Source organism: Cyprinus carpio, chromosome B19 (assembly GCF_018340385.1).
Source record: "Cyprinus carpio isolate SPL01 chromosome B19, ASM1834038v1, whole genome shotgun sequence".
In the NCBI taxonomy this organism is placed as follows: Eukaryota; Metazoa; Chordata; class Actinopteri; order Cypriniformes; family Cyprinidae; genus Cyprinus; species Cyprinus carpio.
In genome coordinates, this window is record NC_056615.1 from 24680772 (window position 1) to 24699333 (window position 18562).

At 34.1% G+C, this 18562-nt stretch overlaps 1 protein-coding gene across 7 annotated transcripts in view; it reads right to left on the bottom strand.

The window, feature by feature from the left end:
* The window catches only part of LOC109084075 (POU domain, class 2, transcription factor 2), a 47283-nt gene that overhangs the window by 1799 nt on the left and 26922 nt on the right, over positions 1-18562 (bottom strand). The window contains exons 2-15 of one of the 7 annotated variants that reach the window (XM_019098782.2): positions 12335-12400; positions 11752-11786; positions 10707-10763; positions 9753-9857; positions 8450-8692; positions 7213-7318; positions 7004-7095; positions 5855-6055; positions 4649-4790; positions 4416-4564; positions 2836-3027; positions 2525-2573; positions 2298-2445; positions 926-999 (exon numbers count right to left, since the gene is read on the bottom strand). In XM_019098782.2, coding sequence (XP_018954327.2) covers positions 926-999; positions 2298-2445; positions 2525-2573; positions 2836-3027; positions 4416-4564; positions 4649-4790; positions 5855-6055; positions 7004-7095; positions 7213-7318; positions 8450-8692; positions 9753-9857; positions 10707-10763; positions 11752-11786; positions 12335-12400 — 1659 coding nt within the window. Of the gene's footprint in view, positions 1-925; positions 1000-2297; positions 2446-2524; positions 2574-2835; positions 3028-4415; positions 4565-4648; positions 4791-5854; positions 6056-7003; positions 7096-7212; positions 7340-8449; positions 8693-9752; positions 9858-10352; positions 10641-10706; positions 10764-11751; positions 11787-12334; positions 12404-18562 lie in introns of those variants that run through there. The other 6 variants (XM_042745357.1, XM_019098781.2, XM_042745358.1 and 3 more) reach the window with 6 other exon arrangements.

The following is an 18562-nucleotide window of genomic DNA, read 5'->3' on the forward strand; positions in this document are numbered from 1 at the left end:
CATCATTACTCTACTCTTTAGTGTCACATGATCCTTCAGAAATCATACTAATATGCTGATTTGCTTCTCAATAAATATTTCATGTTATTATTATCAGTGTTGAAAACAACTGCTGCTTAATATTTTTTGAGAAAAACTATTTCATCAGGATTATTTGATAATTAAAAATGCAAAAGAATAGCATTTATTTGAAATAATAGTCTTCTGTAACATTATAAACGTCTTTACAGTCACTTTTCTACCCATTTAATGCATCCTTGCTGAATAAAAGTATTGTTTTGAAAAAATATATAACAAAAAACAGTATTCGTAGATTTCAGTTAACAAGATTTTTTATAAACGAAATTTAATTATGTATTAATATTTATTATAAACATTTGTATTTTAGTTATATTTAAGAAATATACATTATATGAGAATATTATTTTACAGAAATAGATATAGACAAACAGATAGGGAAAACAAACTGGAGTATAAATTAAGGAAGCAGTGTGAGGCAACACACTGGAGTCAACACAACACACCCGGAGTCACCTTATCTTTGGGGGTAAACGTACAGAACGGTTCTAGATTGTGCATCGGCTCCAGCACTGTGTTGGTGGCAAAGGGTTATAAGTGGTTAGGATGAAAATTCAATGATGAGTTCAATAAGGGCCTAGAAATGGCACATGCTTTTGAAAAAGACAGACAAGGTACACAAACACAGTTCTTCTCACACAAACACACACACACATCAGTAGTGAGGATGAAGATGTATATGCAGTGGGAGTACAGTGGAGGGCTTTTGGGTGATGAATGATGGGAAGGTTTCCCTAATGTTATTCTAACTGATCTCTAAATATGTTCTCCTGCTTCATATATTTCTATCAAAACACTCTCATGCAACCATCTTTTTTTTTATCTTGTCCTCTTCACTATGACAAACCTTGCATTGTGGCCAGAGGGTTGCTGCTGATGAAGGGCTGGTTCATTCCTGTGCTTACACCCATCATTGTGTTCCTGTAACGTGTGTGGTGTCATTTACACGTGCCCACAAACACACACCATTCATACATGACGACAGAAGCAAGCATTTTTAGTGACATTTCAAGAGCAACCGCGTTCATCATGGAGTCTGTGTTCATTTCACATGCTGGAGCCAGACAAAGAAAGAAAACTCAAGAGCCAGAAATTCAGCATAGGCTTAGGTTAAAATTGACAGGATTGGAACACAACTGAGAATAGAGATAGCATTGCGAAAACAAGTATGAAGTAGAAGTAAGTCTACAGCTAAGCTGTAATTATTTCAGTTCAGAATGCTTAGTCATAATGAAAGCTGCTGACAGAAATAAACTCTGTTATAATCACAGGCTTCATGATCTCAACCATTTATGATCTCAACATTTTGTAAAACGCAGAACACTGGATGACAGATATAAGAGGCATCATAAATAATAATAAATGAACATTCACAATATTTTATGATTCAGATATAGTTGATTGATTGAAACAAACGAAACAAAGATTTTTTTGTATTGTGTATTATTATTATTATTAAACATATTTGTAACAATTCTGTTCAAAGATTACTTACATTATGTAGCACTAGATTTTGTACATTTGTGAAAATGAGAAAATAAGAAATAAATAATTGATTAAAAATAATAATAATACATTTTTAATTATTATTATTATTACTGTTGTTGTTGTTATTGTCTTTATTACTGTTATTATTAATTATATTTGGAGCAGTCCTGATCTAAGATCATTTATGTTATGTACAGTATCGGATACAGAATTTGTACAAATATTTTTTCAAATGTCAAAATGTAATAAACAATAATACTCAATATATTACTTCTTAGTTGCTTAAAACAACTTAAATAATTGATAAAACTATTATTATTATTATTAATTAATTTATTTATTTTACCATCTTGGTCCAAAATCATTTACATTATGTATAACATTGGATTCTGAATTTGTTCAAATTTGCATTTTTTTTTTTTCAAATGTCGAAGTCTATAATAAGCATGAACAAAGTAATATTCATATATCATTCAATATATTACTTTCTTAGTTGACTAAAACAATCCAAATAAATAATTTATTAAATAATAATAATCATCTTGATTATTAATATTACTATTATCATAATAACCCACTTAGAATCATTTATAATAATGTATTATTTACTATTACTAATGATTATTATTCATTATTATTATTGTTTCAATTTGAAAAAGTTTCCATCATTACTGTAAATACAGCATCAAAGGAGCATTTTCCAGCCCTAAACAGATGAAGCTGCTTCTTACCCTGTGTTCAGCCCAGGGCTGCTGAGACTGGGCGGAGTGGGGCTGACTGTGCTGAGAGGAGGCGGAGTCATGGAGGAAGGGGCGGAGCTCATTGCTGCATGTCCGCTGGGGTTAAGAGGGCAGGCCACAGAAGGTGTGGGACTGACGGCTAGAGTCAAGAGGAAGGATTCAGAGTCTGTACTTATAACCGCAAACTGTACATTCTTCACTGGAACTGCTCTTCTTACCTGTTGTGCTGAGACTGGTAGCGGCCTGAGCCAGTCCCTGACTGGACATCTACAGGAAAAACCAAGAAGACTCTGATTAACAACTGTACATCGCCTCATGATGGTTTTTAATATTTTCCTTTATTTCCAAAGGTCCAATTATATAATTTTCTGGTGGAACATTGTTCAAACACGTCATGATCAGACATGTCTCCTCGGTACGGCATTTTGCACCCATTCTCACAATGCACCATGCAAACAACATTTGAACACAGCCATCTGCTGAAACGGCTTCGGGCCAGATCAGGGGCTAAAGCGGTGAGTGGGTGTACCATGTGCGGGCTGTAGCAGGGCGGTTTGTGTGCCGGTGCCGGAGGCTGATTGGGCAGAGGAGGGGTGGCGCTGCTGGGGTTTATACGCTTCTCTTTCTGCCGCCGGTTGCAGAACCAGACTCGGATGACTTCTTTCTCCATGTTGAGCTGCTCGGCCATCAGCAGGATTTCTTCAGAGGTAGGCTTCTGGTTCTGGGGGTGAGACGAGGTGCATGAGTACATGAGATATGACAAAAACACTTGGACCAAGGCCAGGTTTCACCCCCAAACTATTTCATGTTGATGTAGACATAAATCAAAGAAGCAGTTGAGCAACATGTAAATACAGATTTGTTGAACCCTTGAGAACATTTAGGAACTGACCATAATTCTTACAAGCAGAGTTACTCGGAAACAGAAAGAAACAGCTCCTCAAGTGTATTGGCTGTTTGCCTTGACTTGATCTTGGGTTTCCTCGGAAAAACACACCAGTCTTACCAACACAGGTGTGGTGCTTACCAGAAAAGAAGTGTGATGCAGTGCTTTTGTGACGCATGTGCAGCCTTACAACTTGGGGATTAATGAATCTGTATTGTGTGGTATAAAACACTGACATGATCTTGAAAGGGCTGTAGTTTGGGTTTACTCTCCTTTTGGTTTTTAGATTCACCAACTCCTAATGCTACTTGTTTTTCTTGTGTAAAGCAATAAACATTATTATTTTGTATTTTTTATTTTAAATATTTATTTGTTAATTCAATCCAAATAAACGTACAAACTAAGAACATTTTATTTTACTTTATTCAAAGCAACTTACAAATAAAGATTGCAAGCATTGCAATAACATAAAATGCATAATTATATATATATATATATATATATATATATGGAATATTGTTTTATTTTGTTGTTTGTATTTATTTATTTTATCCAAATAACTTATCATCGCATATCATAAAAAATTATGATTATGGTTACATTGTATTATATATTATATTTTGGAATAATATTTTATTATATTTTGGTATTATATTTGATCATTAAACCTTAAAATGAACAACATCACAAGCAGTTTATAATAAGATGTAATAAACAAGATAATCTTATATATAATTATAATATATATCATTTTATTTTATAATTATTTTGTAATTTATTTATAAAAAATATTATGCTCTTTCTTTATTTGTTCTTTTTCCTTAGCTGGGAACCACTATCAAATTACTATACTTACTAAACTGATATTACAGGTTTAATGCATATAATTTAATATCTAATACATAAAAATGTTTAAGTAATATTTCTACAATCATGCCAGATTTATAAGAGGTTTGATGTGGTGATATAATTCTTATACTGTATATTGCAATAAATTAGGTTGCGGCAGACTTCTGAGACTCCAGAGAGAAAACTAAAAAAAAGGCATCAGCATTTTCAAAAACCAATATATTATTTTTTATCACGAGACAGCAAAAAAGAGGTCATTTCTGAAGCTGAGCTGTGCTGTACAGAATGACCCAAGTCATGTGAACGAGAAACGATTTCTGTGGAAAGAAAATAAAAATCTTGCTACATGTGATGTGTTGATGTGTGCGTCTAACCGAGATGAAGTTGCGCTCCAGGGCTATGCGGACGTTGGTCTCGATGCTGGTGCGTTTCTTTCGGCGGCGTCCAGGCAAGCCTTCGAAGCCCAGCAGAGGTGAGGACAGTGAACTGGGGCTCGGCAGCATGTTGTCTATCGCCATAGTTTCTGTTACACACAGAAAAAAAACACACCCTTACTGTAACATGAATCACAGGGAATGCTTTTGTGAAAAGGCAAAAGGACACACACCTGCATCATTCAGCCATTTCTCCAGCAAGGGTTTGAGCTTGCACATGTTCTTGAAGCTGAGGTTGAGAGCCTCGAAGCGTGAGATGGTGGTCTGACTGAAGTCATTGCCGTAGAGTTTACCCATGGCCATACCCACGTCCCCCTGCAGGAAGAGTTATCATTCACTTGTTTTATTCATTTATCTCTATGCGGACAGGACTGCTTTACCTTGAGGACAGGTCAGTTTACATTTCACATACATATGTTATTTCGATACCAACTTATGTGGTCTTTATAACATATCCTCTGAGAAAATCTACAGCAAATCCTCTAAAGATTTTAATCTCATCCAGACAGAAATGTATTATTTCCTCACAAAGCAACTCCTCATTTATTTGATCAGCAATGAAGAGCATAATTACAGCTACATTTCTCATTGGGCCAACTGTTTGCATCCATGTTATGGGTTTAGACCTTTTTTTGCAAACTTTCTTGGAAAAATAACAGTACAGCTGGTATCCCATGTGATTAAAAAAAATAAAATAATCAATAAAGAAAATGATTCTAAATAATGCATTAAATTAATGCATAAAAAAATTAAATTTCGTATTTAATAAATAAATAAATAAATTTAATTACAATCTTTAAAAAGCTAATGAAAAATGTAATGTAAGCTAATGCCTCTCCTAATTATATACATATACATATATAAAAAAATTAAGTAACAAAAATAAATTGGAATATACATAAAATTAATATAGACTATAGAAATAAACAATAAATATTATTTCAATAAAAAAAAGTTTCATATTCTAAATATTTATTAAAAATTCAAACTTGCATAAAGCTGTTATCAAATCATTTCAAATATATAAAGTATTTTTTATTTCATTACAAAAAAAGATGACGGTTGCATATTTTAAATATTTACTAACAATTTAAATGCATTAAAGCTGTATTAAAATGGCATTAAATAAATTAAAATAAATACATTTGTTATTTAGTAACATTAAAATGCCTCCCTTAATTGTTATAAATAATCATATAAATAATTATGATAAATAAGTATTGTTTATTTCAATAATTTCATTGTATTTATTAATTGCATGTCAAAAAAAAGTGTCTTGAAAGAAAGTTTAGATTTTTAAAAACATGTTTTGAACTGTGACAGAAAATATCGGAGATCACCACACACACACACACACACACACACACACACACACACACCTGTGTGAAGCCCAGTTTAATTCTCCTCTGTTTGAAGGTTCTGGCGAACTGTTCGAGCTCCTCCAGATCGCTGGGCTCCTCGGCGTGAGGTGTCACCGTGGGAACAGAGCTCATGGGCGGGGCTGAGGAGGGGGCGGAGCTCACGACGCTCTCCACGCTCTTCTCCCTCTGCAATGACCACAGCCTGTCGTCAAGATGATGCTACAGCACAGATTGGGGAAACACACTACTTTCTCAAACACGGGTGTAGTGTACGACAGACAGCGCTTCCATTTCAAACATATTACAAAAGATTCCCCTCAAGTTTCACATTATATGGATGTCTACCCCTATCTTTTCCCACTGTTTAGAGCTGAAAGGGAACAAATCTAGACTCTGGCATACTAAAGCATACTTGTAGAAGTATGCAATATACACTAACGTTCCAAAAGTTTGGAGTCAGTAAGATTTTAAATTGTTTAAATTAATAGTTTTAAGGAAGCATTAAATTGATTAAAAAAAAAAATATATATATATATATATATATATATATATATATATATCTCTCAAATAAATGCTGCTGTTTTTTTTCCACTTTTTAAAAAAAAATGATCATGGTTTCAAAAATATTAAGCAGCACAACTGTTTTCAACATTAATATTAATCAGAGATGTTTGTTGAGCAGCAAATCAGCATATTAGAACAATTTCAAAAACAACAAATCACCCTCAATACTAAACAAAAGATGCTGAAAATTCAGATTCAATCACAGGAATAAAATACATTTTAAAATATATTCAAATAGAAAACAGTTTTTTAAAATTGTAATAATATTACTGTTTTTACTGTATTTTTAATCAAACAAATGCAGTCTTAGCAATCATAAGAGACTTCTACCTTAAAACCAATACTTTCAATAAACATCTTACTGACTCTGAACTTTAGAATGGTAATGTATACATGAAATGCAACAATTTTACATTTGTCAAACAGCAGAGCACACTGCGTCACATACTGTATCTCCTAAAGCAATGTGCTCGACCCCCTATTTCTTGTTGACTCATTATTTAATTCAACTGTTGAAAACTGCCATTAACACCGATATAAAAAACAAGAAACATATATATTTATTACTGAGATGATAACTGGACACCACTTGATGCTTCATACCTGTGCTTGAAGGCCCAGTCTAGGTGGGGAGGTCAGGAGGCTCCCTTGGCTCTGCTGAGGTAGTGGAATCAAATTCGATGTTGAAAGCAAACCTGAAAGAGCATGAATGACAGTTTCTCACTAAAGACATCAGTGCACACAAATGTTACTGGTGTGACAGAGACCCCATAGGCAAATAATGGACTAATGTGTGAACAGGGGGGTCTCACCTTGCTGTCCCTGCTGAGCCTGGGCTTGAGGAAGCAGGAACTGAGACTGTAGAGGATGCCCGGGCATCAGGACCAGCTGCTGTAACTGCAGAAACTGCTGAATGTCCTGCAGAGACAGACAGAGAGCTTATGAGGATGAAATAAAGAAATGTGAAAAGAGAAAGAGAAAAGATCCAGTTATTCTACAAAGACAAGCTTCAGAAACAGCTGGCTCAGGTAAATCTCAATCTGTGTTTTACTTCAGTTTACTTAATATTTGAACTCTAGTCTCATTTTACATTCTGTTAATGACTGACTATATATGACTATATATTCCAAATGTATTTGCATAATATAAATGCATTAAAAGTGAATTTAACTGAATACACTGTATATATATATAATTAAATAAAAAATTATAAAATAAGGTAAAAACATTCATTCAAAATTACATTCAAATTGTGTTAAAAATACATTTAAACAACAACATATCAGTACAATAATTTAATTATAAAAAACTAATTAAATACTTGAAATGCATAATAGAAATTACATTAAATACAGTGAAATAACAAAATAATAAAATAACTTAAATTTTATTAAAACTATAATAAAACTTATTTTCTTATTTTTGTATTAAGATTTTTTTCAAATGATTTATTTTATATATCTATTAAATATTTAGATGCAGTATAAATGCAAGGCTTTCATTGTAAGCATGTTATTTATTTATTAATAATACATTTAATAGCCTAATATTATTACATAAGTAATATAACATAATAAAATATTTAAATATTTAAATTATTTAAACTATAATAAAATGAGCTTGTTTTGTATTAGGATTATACATATAAATAAATAAAAAAATATTTATAATATAAATGAAAAACATTTATTCAAAATTATACTTAAATGGTATTAAACACATTTAAATAACAACATAATAATTTAATATTAAAACTATAACAAAATTCACTTATTTTTACATTAGCATTTTTTAAAATTTAAGTAGTTTTATTAACTTATATATTTATTAAATATTTAAATTGCAAGGTTTCCAATGTAAACATGTTTAATAATTTATTTAATTATTTATAAACTAATGGACAAACTACATTTTCTTATATTCTGTTCATAACTGGCTGCATGCTACAGAAGTTTATTTAACTGGGAATGTTCTTGGAACTGGAATACAGGAAAATGCAAATCTGGCCTGCGCTTTCCTGAAAACCTACAACCGCAGCGCTGAAGGTACCTGGGCAGTGAGCTGGATAGGCTGTGACAAAAGTGGAGGGGGAGCTTGTTCTGGTTTGGCATGAGACTGGGCTTGTGCTGCTGCCTGATTGGCCTGCTGCTGCTGCGTCTGCTGCTGCTGATTGGCCGCCGCGGCTGCGTGGGCGGCATGCGCGGCGTTTGACTGCTGCACGGCTGCGGCTAACAGCTGCGCTTGAGCCTGCTGCAACAACAGCTGCTGCTGTGCAGGGAGGAGAGCGGCCAGCTGAAGACAGGGAGGACAGGAGCGAGGGATGAAGAGAAAAGGTGGAGAAAAGAACAGAGTCACCAAGCAGAAAAGGCGGCGTCTGGAGCACTTTCTCTTAAGCAAGCAGGGCCTAAGATGACATCCACAGCAAAAGCATGTAGTAGCATTTAGTTAATACAAGCATAGAACAAAAAAAGAGAGAGCGAAAGAGAGCAAAAGAGAGATCCATTTATCTATTTACATTTATGCATTTTGCAGATGCTTTTATATTTAACATCACATTCAAGATACACATTTTATTCTTCCTTTCCCTGGGAATCCAAACCATGACCTTGGTGTTGCCAGGTATGTTCCACTGTTTGTATCCATATAATATCTATATTTGTTTTCACTGCGATTAATTATTACATAATATAGAAAACAAAAATAATTTATTTAACTAGTGCACTACTAGTTTAGTTGAAGTGCCACAAAGCCAGTGTTTTCACTTGGAAATTGCTAGTAAACTTCACAAAGAATTGGAAAGTAACACATTGAAGTAAACAATCTGAAGTGGAAAGACTGAAATAGTATTCTCTTATAAAATGTACGGCAATCATACAACTTTTTTACAGTGTATTTTTTACAGTGTATTCATAATTTATTTACAGTTGTCGCTGCTTGTTGCACTAGAAAAAGGGAAAGTCATGTATAAAACGTGTAATTTGTTTAATAAAAATATATAATTGAAATGTTTAATTTTGTAAAAATGCCACTGATCATTTTTTGATCATAACTCATTAAATGTATCATTTATTATATTTAATTTTAAAAAAATTAGCACTTAAAATCTTGGCGGTGCTGAGAATCTTTTTTTTTTTACTTTTTGACTTTTTAAAAATTTTAATTTAGGGCACTGGCCACTTGACAAGTGAGAAAAATTAAAATGAGACAATGAAATACATGTTAATTTCAGCATAGTGCTGTTTTGTTTCCGCTCAAAAATGTCCAATATTGTGTTTTTAAAATCTTCACTAGCCTACAGGTCTCATCACGCAGACCTGTGTGTGTGTGTGTGTGTGTGTGTGTGAGCTCATACCCCGGCGAGCTGACTGCCTGCGAGCATGAGTTGTGTGTGTGGCAGAGCCGGCTGAGCTGGAGGAGCGTGAACACTGGTCATCTCAGCGGCCTCCTCGGCTTTCACCTATCAAACACATTCATAAATATCAATCTGTGTATATGTATATATTAAAACCTCACATAGACACTAATAATATAATACACTAACACAGAAAATCACATAAACAGCAACGATATAAAACACACACAAAAATGCATCTTGCAATATAAAACAAATAAAAAATATTTTTAGTACTATTTGTTTATCAAATGCAGCATCCGTAAAAGTATTTTAATTTAATGATCATAAATCCATAAAAAATGCACTTAATACTAAGACTAAAAATAGCACTATTCATTTTGATTCCCTTATCAGTATGAAATGAACAGTGAATCATCTGTTACTGGTACAGCTGGTTTTGTAACTGATATGCAAATTGCCATTACTAAATGTCAACGACCGATTACACCAACAACCACTTCATGTCTTTTCCTGACAAAAACAAAAACCACACACAAAGTCCATTTCCATGTGTAAACACACACACACACACTTCCAGTTATTCATTTGATTACTCACCGATTTAAGAGAAGAGAAGCAGTTCAAATCGTTTAGTCATGTAAATATCCATCCAGAATCTCTCTGCTAACTACAACTGTCCTGCTCTGGTCGATCCGTCTCTTTTTACCTCACTTCTGACTGATCCATCTCCTAATAAACATCGTTGATGCGTCAACTCTCTCTCCCTCCCTCTCTCTCTCTCTCATGTATCTTGTCTGGCATCTTGTTAGGAATGCAGCTCAAAATGACTAAAGGAATCTCATTTGCATATTACAATGTTAACAGAGAATTTCCTGAGGGCATCCATAGCAAAAATGGATGTAACTAAATAATTAGGCATTAACACACACACACAAACACACACACACACACCTTTGTGTTGCTGGGTGCAGGAGACAGGCAGAAAGGACTTGTTTTCATCGGCTGGGTCTGAATGAGACGGGGAAAATTGATTAGGGGGAAAATGAATTAATCTCACTGGCCACAACTAGATAACTTTAGGTAGAATAAATAATCTAAAACAGAACATATCACAATTTTAGGCTTAAAAAGTAACTGTGTGTTGAATTAGAGGTCTGGTTCTCACTCTTAACAATAAATGTTACAAAAGGTTTTTGCAACAGTGCCATAAAAGAACCATTTATTATTATTAAAAGTGTGACAAAAACATTTTAATATTCTAAAGAACTTCCACTATAAATAATCTTAAAGATTCTATATGGAACCATCAACACTCCGAAAAATAAAGGTTCTAAAAGTGTGTTTCTGCAGTGATAGAAGCAGCATTGTAGGTTCCTCAAAGAACCTTTCAGTGATCTGTTCTTAAAAGCACTGTTATTTTCTTGGTGTGAATGTTGATCTAAAGAAACTTTTTCCACTATAAAGAAACTTTTTTGCAATGGAAAGATTCTATGGGTATTTAAGGTTCTGCATAGAACCACCAACGAAAACAAACCTTTATTTTTAAGGATGTATCAGCATTAATACACTGTTCAATATTCATTCACTGTGTAACCATCACACTTTTTATTGTATTTATCCATACTGTTAATGCAGTAAGCAACAAACTTCAAAGAGGGAAAATGAACATGTTAGCCACGGGACTGTCCCTGCATTCACCTGGGATGACATTTGCAAATGACGAACGCTGCGTGTTGTTATTAAAAGAAAGGTTTGATCTGCTGGTTAATGATACTGATTCTATGAACATACGTAAATGGTTTTTAGCATCTTTTGCCACATAAGCTATATATATGTATTTTGTTTTTCCTCACAATCAAATCTTTGACAACCCTGATCTAGATGGTTAAGTTTCTTTGGAGAACCTCTCATGAACGTCTTTCTTTTTTGTATTAAAACACATTCATTGACATCGAGCCACTAAGAAAAAAACATGCACTAAAAGATGTTCACACACCTGATCGCTGGCTTCTGGACTGTTCCTCTCAGAGTCTGTAGAAACACACACAAACACACACACACACACACACACACACATGAAGGACACATCAGGTCAGAATAGTGCCTCAGGCTCCGGCCCTCACATCAACAAAAGCGTGGTCTGGTTAGCCAGAGGCACTGCATTATTGGAATACCATGGAGCGTTTAACCTGTGTTACTGTATGCTGCTGTCTGTGTGTGTGTGTGTGTGTGTGTGTGTGTGTGTCAGACTGGGGCCACGGCTGACTAAAGTGTTCTGTGTGTGATTCAGACCAAGTGGAAAATGTGAGAATTATGCCAAAAGAAAATCTCATCACACTTACACACACACACACACACACCTAGGAACAATCATGATAAAACACGCTTACACATGCAGTGTTTCTCTCCAACAATATCATCACACCTTCACATAAACCTCATGATTTCACATACTAATAACAATAATTATACTGATTTTATGGATTGATTTTATAGACAACATAACACATTTCTACTACTTCTTAAAGCATTCAGGCTCACACAGACCTTCAGTAATCATTGGTAATATTGATTTTTACCTGTACTGTCCACTGGAAGCTCAGTCCCCATCTTGTCTTCCTCGACGGCTTTAGACATCCTGATATCTACTGAAACAGAGACAGATAGAGACAGACTGAAAACACTTCTGGCATTAGCTTTGAAAGCTTTTCTGTCAATCTATGCAGCTTATATCATCAACCGCATTCATCATGAGGAGTCATGGGTTTAAACATTTAAATGTCTATTGTAGGTGCTGAAACCAGTTAATTTACTGTCATTTTATGACACATTTGCACAAAATTGCAAGATTGCATAAAATAAATACAACATTGTTTTTGTTACCGGAATTACACATTTGGACATGCTGAAGAATATTTATAAAATAAATAAAAGCAATATGTGTTTTTTATTTTATTTTACATAATTCTTTGAAATATCTATTTAACTATTTATGAATAAAAACTACTTTACTAAAATAACACAGTTTGATAAAACAATATGAAGTCATGCATTTGTTTTAAATTAGATTTTTAAGGAATCTAGAATGAAATCCTAATTTTCATATATTTGCCATCTACAGAATTTTTTTTTTTTTAAACTTTAAAATAATTTTTAAATAAGCATTTCTAAATATCATATAATACATTCAAAAAGACAGATTATTTAATTGAACTTTAACCAAAATATATATTTTAACATTATAAAATATAATACAATAATATGACATCTAACATAATCTAAAATATGATTCAAATCATAATATTAATAACCTCATCCAAACAGTAGATAACAATCAAACCAAAACATCTAATTATCAAAACAGACACCTTAGCATCAAAAGTCAATTTCCATCAGCACAGAATTCAGCTCGACTGCTCTATCTGTCTTTCCTTTGTCCTTTACTTTTCTATTTCATTCTGTTTTGGTCCTGTTTGACACTCTCTTCATCCTAATACAGCACCTGCGCCTCCCAGAGAGCAGCAGGGATGCAGGGGCATGTCCCATCCTGCACGCCATCATTCATACAGATACACACTCACGTACACACACACACAAACACAAACACACCCGCAATAGCTGTTAATGTGGACAGGAGAGGATCTCATCCCGCGAGAGCACGTGTTGCACTTCGCAGGAGGATAACAGCTTTTCTCTTTCTTACTCACCGTGAAATTGATGGCCACCTCAGACCATCTACACGGCCATTTCCAAGAACAAATTGATTTCCCTGTCCAGTTTACTTAATGTTAACTAAGTTCATATTACAAGACTGGAACATGTACGCTGAACATCTGATCTATCATAAGGATTATTTGTATGGAAGCAATCATGTCAATTAGCAAAAAGAAAGAAACGCAAAATTAAAATAAGAACATTTTAGAATGTGTAAACAAGCAGAAAAGTTAACAGGCATTCATATAAACAAGAACAGTTATTATACAAACATTAATAAATGTAACTAAAAATGTAGATTTATATGCACTAAAAAAATGTAGGAGGGGAACCAAATTTTACTCAGAAATTGCTAGTAAATTTTACAGATAAAAACAAAAGGCAAGTAACATTGAAATAAATGTCAAATTTGGAAATGTTTTTTTTCTTATTAAACATCCTCTAATGATGTTTTATAAAAAAAAATTAAAAATAATGGAAAAAGTTTTTTTTACAACACAGTTTTGCTGAATTGCATTTAGTAAATTTAAATACATTTTTATGTCAAAATAAATGCAATAAAATAAAATCAAAACTCCAGTTTCAGCAACTTAAGTCTCAAGTAAATTACATAACTGAAGTGTAAAAATAATTTTTTGAGTGAAAACGCTTTCTTTCTATCAGCATATTATTAAACATTTCAATTAGACACCAAACCTCACTATTAAAAACGTTTCATTAAACACTGAAATTGATCAGAACTTAAATGCATGAATGTTTAAAAATAATTGGACGAGTCAAGAAAAGTCATTCTCAAGCCTTTCAACTAAACGTCCACTACAAACAATCACTGACCAATTCAAAATAATCACACACATGCAAAGCAACATTTTAAACCTGATATTCAAGTAATATTAGAAGAAGCTGTATTTTAGTGACTAGTGATGCATTATGAGTTACTGCAGGTCGTGTGTTTGTGACTCACCGGAATGTTTTTTGCTCAACTCTCTTTGTCCTCCGATCACTCGATGAGAACCGCTCCTTCACTCTATATGCCACTACGCCGGCCGTGGGCGCCTTTTTTTTTTTTTTTAGTGGTTCACAATTTTCACTTGCTTTAGTCATAGAAGGCAAAGTCAAATTAAAGTCACTTTCCAACCGAAGCAAACGAAACCTCCATCCTCCTCCGCCACCTCATTCGAGTGAGTTACTAAATTAAGATGAATTACTCACTGATATTGATAGTCAAATGAGTGGAAATGAAAGAAAAGATTGATCACCTGCTTCCAGACAATCACACGGGTGAGGTGAACCAGAGATTGTGATCGTAAGCACAGTGTAAATCACAGTCAAAGTGCCACCGAGTTGTTTTGTAATGATGCAAAGCCACGAAAGGCCTAGAGGCGAATATGACGTGCTGGTTGCATAAAAGTGCCTGGCACTTCCTTCATCTGAGCATCAGACTCGAGACCCTTCTGTCTTAAAAATAAAGGTTCCAGGAACTCTTTTGAGACCCACAAAGAGTTTCTCGTTCTCATTTTCTATAAAAAAACCATTGATGCTCTGCTGCATGAATGCAAAACTCTGATCTGAAGAACCTGCTGTATGATGTAATATAAAGAACTTTTATGATCTCTAATCAACCATAAACCTCAAGAAACCTTCATAGCAAAAGTGTGGTTGATCATGATACATGGTTCAATGAGGCTGTGATATAATAAACAGTAAAAATAAATATAGAGACACTTGAAAGATGTATGTAGATGTAGAATAAAGAAAACGTAACACTGCACTCTAAAAAAAAGTATTTAAAAATAGACCCCAGTGTATTGTGTTCATATAATGGATTTCATAATTTAAATTACACAACGCAATGTGTTTCAGAAACTTAATGTATAATGTCCTGATTTTTGTCTTCTAGTCTGGGTTGTGTGTTACTTTGAGAAATATTAAAGTGTGTTTGGTTTTCATAACTTCAAATAGTAACATTTGTAAGGTGCATTACATTATATTTGATGATCATAAAATCTGTCTTCACATTTTAGTCCATATCAGCCAATTACAGCCAGCTTATTGTTTTATAGTCTTATTTTACAATATATTACTATACTGAATATATCATCATAACAATGTTAAAAATTGAAAATAAATATTATTTAACATGTTTGATGGTTAAAATATTTTTTTGCATTTTATTTTCAGAAGCCTATTTGACACATATAAAGAATTATTATTTTTATCGATATAAAAATTCTGTTTGCACAATATTTGTTTTCAGCTGTGTAGAATAAAAGGCATTTTACATGATCGCTATATGTTCGTTGAAAGCCTGTAGTTAATTTTAGAAATGACTGACCTTTTTACTCGAAGGACACAACAAACATGACTAATTAACCATAAACCTCACAAAGCTTAAATGGAAATATCATTCCGATGACACTGTTATGAAATATAAAATAGCGTGAACGTGAAGGTTGATACACATGCAGTGGATTCTGTGTCAGTATTACCCACAAACCTCTGTGCTGTGTGAGTCAGTGTAGTGTCACCCCCATTTCCTGTTTAAACCGTGTGGCCTTCCACTCACTCTCATCACACACACACACACACACACACACACCGAACGACAGCGTGAGAGATATTCTTGGAAAATCTCAATCAATTAGCATCAGTCACATCTTCTTAAAGGGCATAAAACTGACAAAGGGAAACACATTTACAAATCATGTTCGAAAAATGAAAGCATTTTTTTCAAATTGTATTTTTAAAATGCACCTATTAATTCATTGATAAAACTGATCTGTATATCTAAAAAACACAAGTCATGTATTATAAGTGTACTATACATAATATACGTTTACACACACACACACACACACACAGTATGTCATGTATATGTGTGTGTTTGTAATGACAATTTGATTATGAATATGAAATTACCTTATTTAATTAAATTACATTTGACTCCATTTAGATTTCAATTATAGCTTTAGGCAAGTTATTTTAAGCTATAATTACATTTTTCACTTTAATAATTTAAGAGACATGTGACTTGCGTGTGATTTCATTTCAGAAGGGTTGTTACTGTAAAATAATGAATAACAAAAAATTTTTATTTTTAGTTAATGATAGAATAAGTATTATTTAAGATAATAAGATTTATGTTTTGCCTGTGGTTATGTAGGTGTACTGTTGTGGAAAAACAATATTCGAAAAAATAAACAAAATCAGCCTAAGGTTGTGATTCAAACACAGATAAAGGCCTCAAAAGTGTGTTAATGACTTTCTTTCATTATTTTTGATGCTATAACACGGAGTAAAGCACTAGAGCGAATGCAGACACAGCAAAACTGCCCTGATGACAGCTTACTTCACAACAGTATATCCTTAAACCAGTCCAGTAAAAACACAGTAGAGCTCCTCACATCACATTCAAATCTACAAACTCATATTTTCTAACAACATCTGGCTTTTTGTACTGTTGGGTTGTGGTTTATGTATTTGTAATCTAACAGAACTGAAACACCTGGAGCTTTTCTGGTTATAGAGTGACCTTAAGTATAGAAAAGCTGCATAATATGTACTCCACTGGTTTTTCATACGTATTGCCTCATCTCTTTAATATTCTTGTATATTAAACTGTAATGGGAGCATGTACAGTTTGTTTGCATACACCAGGCCTCCAGCATACACTACACTTCATATACAAACACACACACTGATATTCAAGTCTCTTGCATTCCTCTAGAGATTTGCTCCTGACATTTCATTACTTTTGGCCTCAGTCCAGTTGGTTTTGATGTCCTCTCATTAGCAGAGTCTGTTAGCGAAGGTGAAGTTAATTAACCTTGCGGCCCCCTCTCGAGAGATCATTAGAGGGAAGGAAAAGCGAGAGAGAAAGACACTGACTTACCTGGAATTCAGTCATCTCGCCGTAGACGCCATTTTATAAATAAACCACTGCCTCCTGTCTGCGTCTGTCCGAGGTTTATCAGTGAGCAATACTTCAGTCCAGCTCACGCCACCCTAACGAGCGCACCAATCCCTGCTCTCAATGATCAATTTATGCAAATTACAGAGTGAATATTCATACTATTATTTGAATATTAGATTCCATACCCAAAACAAAGCTATTGACTCAAACTTTCAGCTTGAAAAGTGTTCGGCCGTCCTAGTTCAACTACATTTAATTGTGACATGAAAGAATGAATGAGATATGGGTTCACACAGTCACTCTCTCCTCACCTCCCTCCCACATTTTCTCTCCACCCCCAAACACCACTGTATGTCACCCCTACACTTCCTCTGACAGCTCTGAACGCGGGTACGGGTGAACGCTCACACAAAAAAGGAAAAAGTTATTATCTAGAGACAGATATCAGGTAAAAGGGTGGTTATTCTGTGTTGTTTTGTTGTGGGAAGCTCTCAAGACTGGTTTGAAGTGGTGTAGTTCAGTGTTGAGAAAGAAGGAGGCAGAAAGAAGAGAGAGAGGGAGAGACAGCTCTTAAGACAACATGAGAAAGTGCTGGGGTGGCTGGAAAGTGCTCATCACAAGAACGTAAAACATGTATATCTCATTTTCGCTCTTCACACGCCTCTCTTTTCCATTGCTTGTTCTCAATGCGCTAAAATTACCACATCTGCCCAGCGAAAATGAAACTGTAGTAGCGCAAATGAACCGCAAGAGGGCAGCAGTGCCTTTAAGAATCAGACATGATCCCTGCTTCACAGGCGGCTTTACAAATCGATTTCTGGTGATTTTTTTCTACTTCGACGTTTTGTCCTGTTCATTTCACATATTTAAATATTATGGCTTTGATTAACAAAGCTGCTTTTTAGGGTTAAATAGGTTTGAGTTTAAAAAGGTGACCAGCACGGGAGACTTAACCTATCGAACGGACGTTTTCCTGATATTTCCACCTTTCAACTTTCTCCTCATGGTAACTTTACATTTTACATGTGCTTAATTCCAATCTATACAGCTAGGTTCTGCTTAGAAATGCTTACTAAACTAAATCACTCGCTACACAAGCGAATGAACGATATCACAATCGTTTGATTCAACTTCTTCCTCTGGTTTTTAATTTAACGTTTCTTTTTTTTTACGTCTGGTT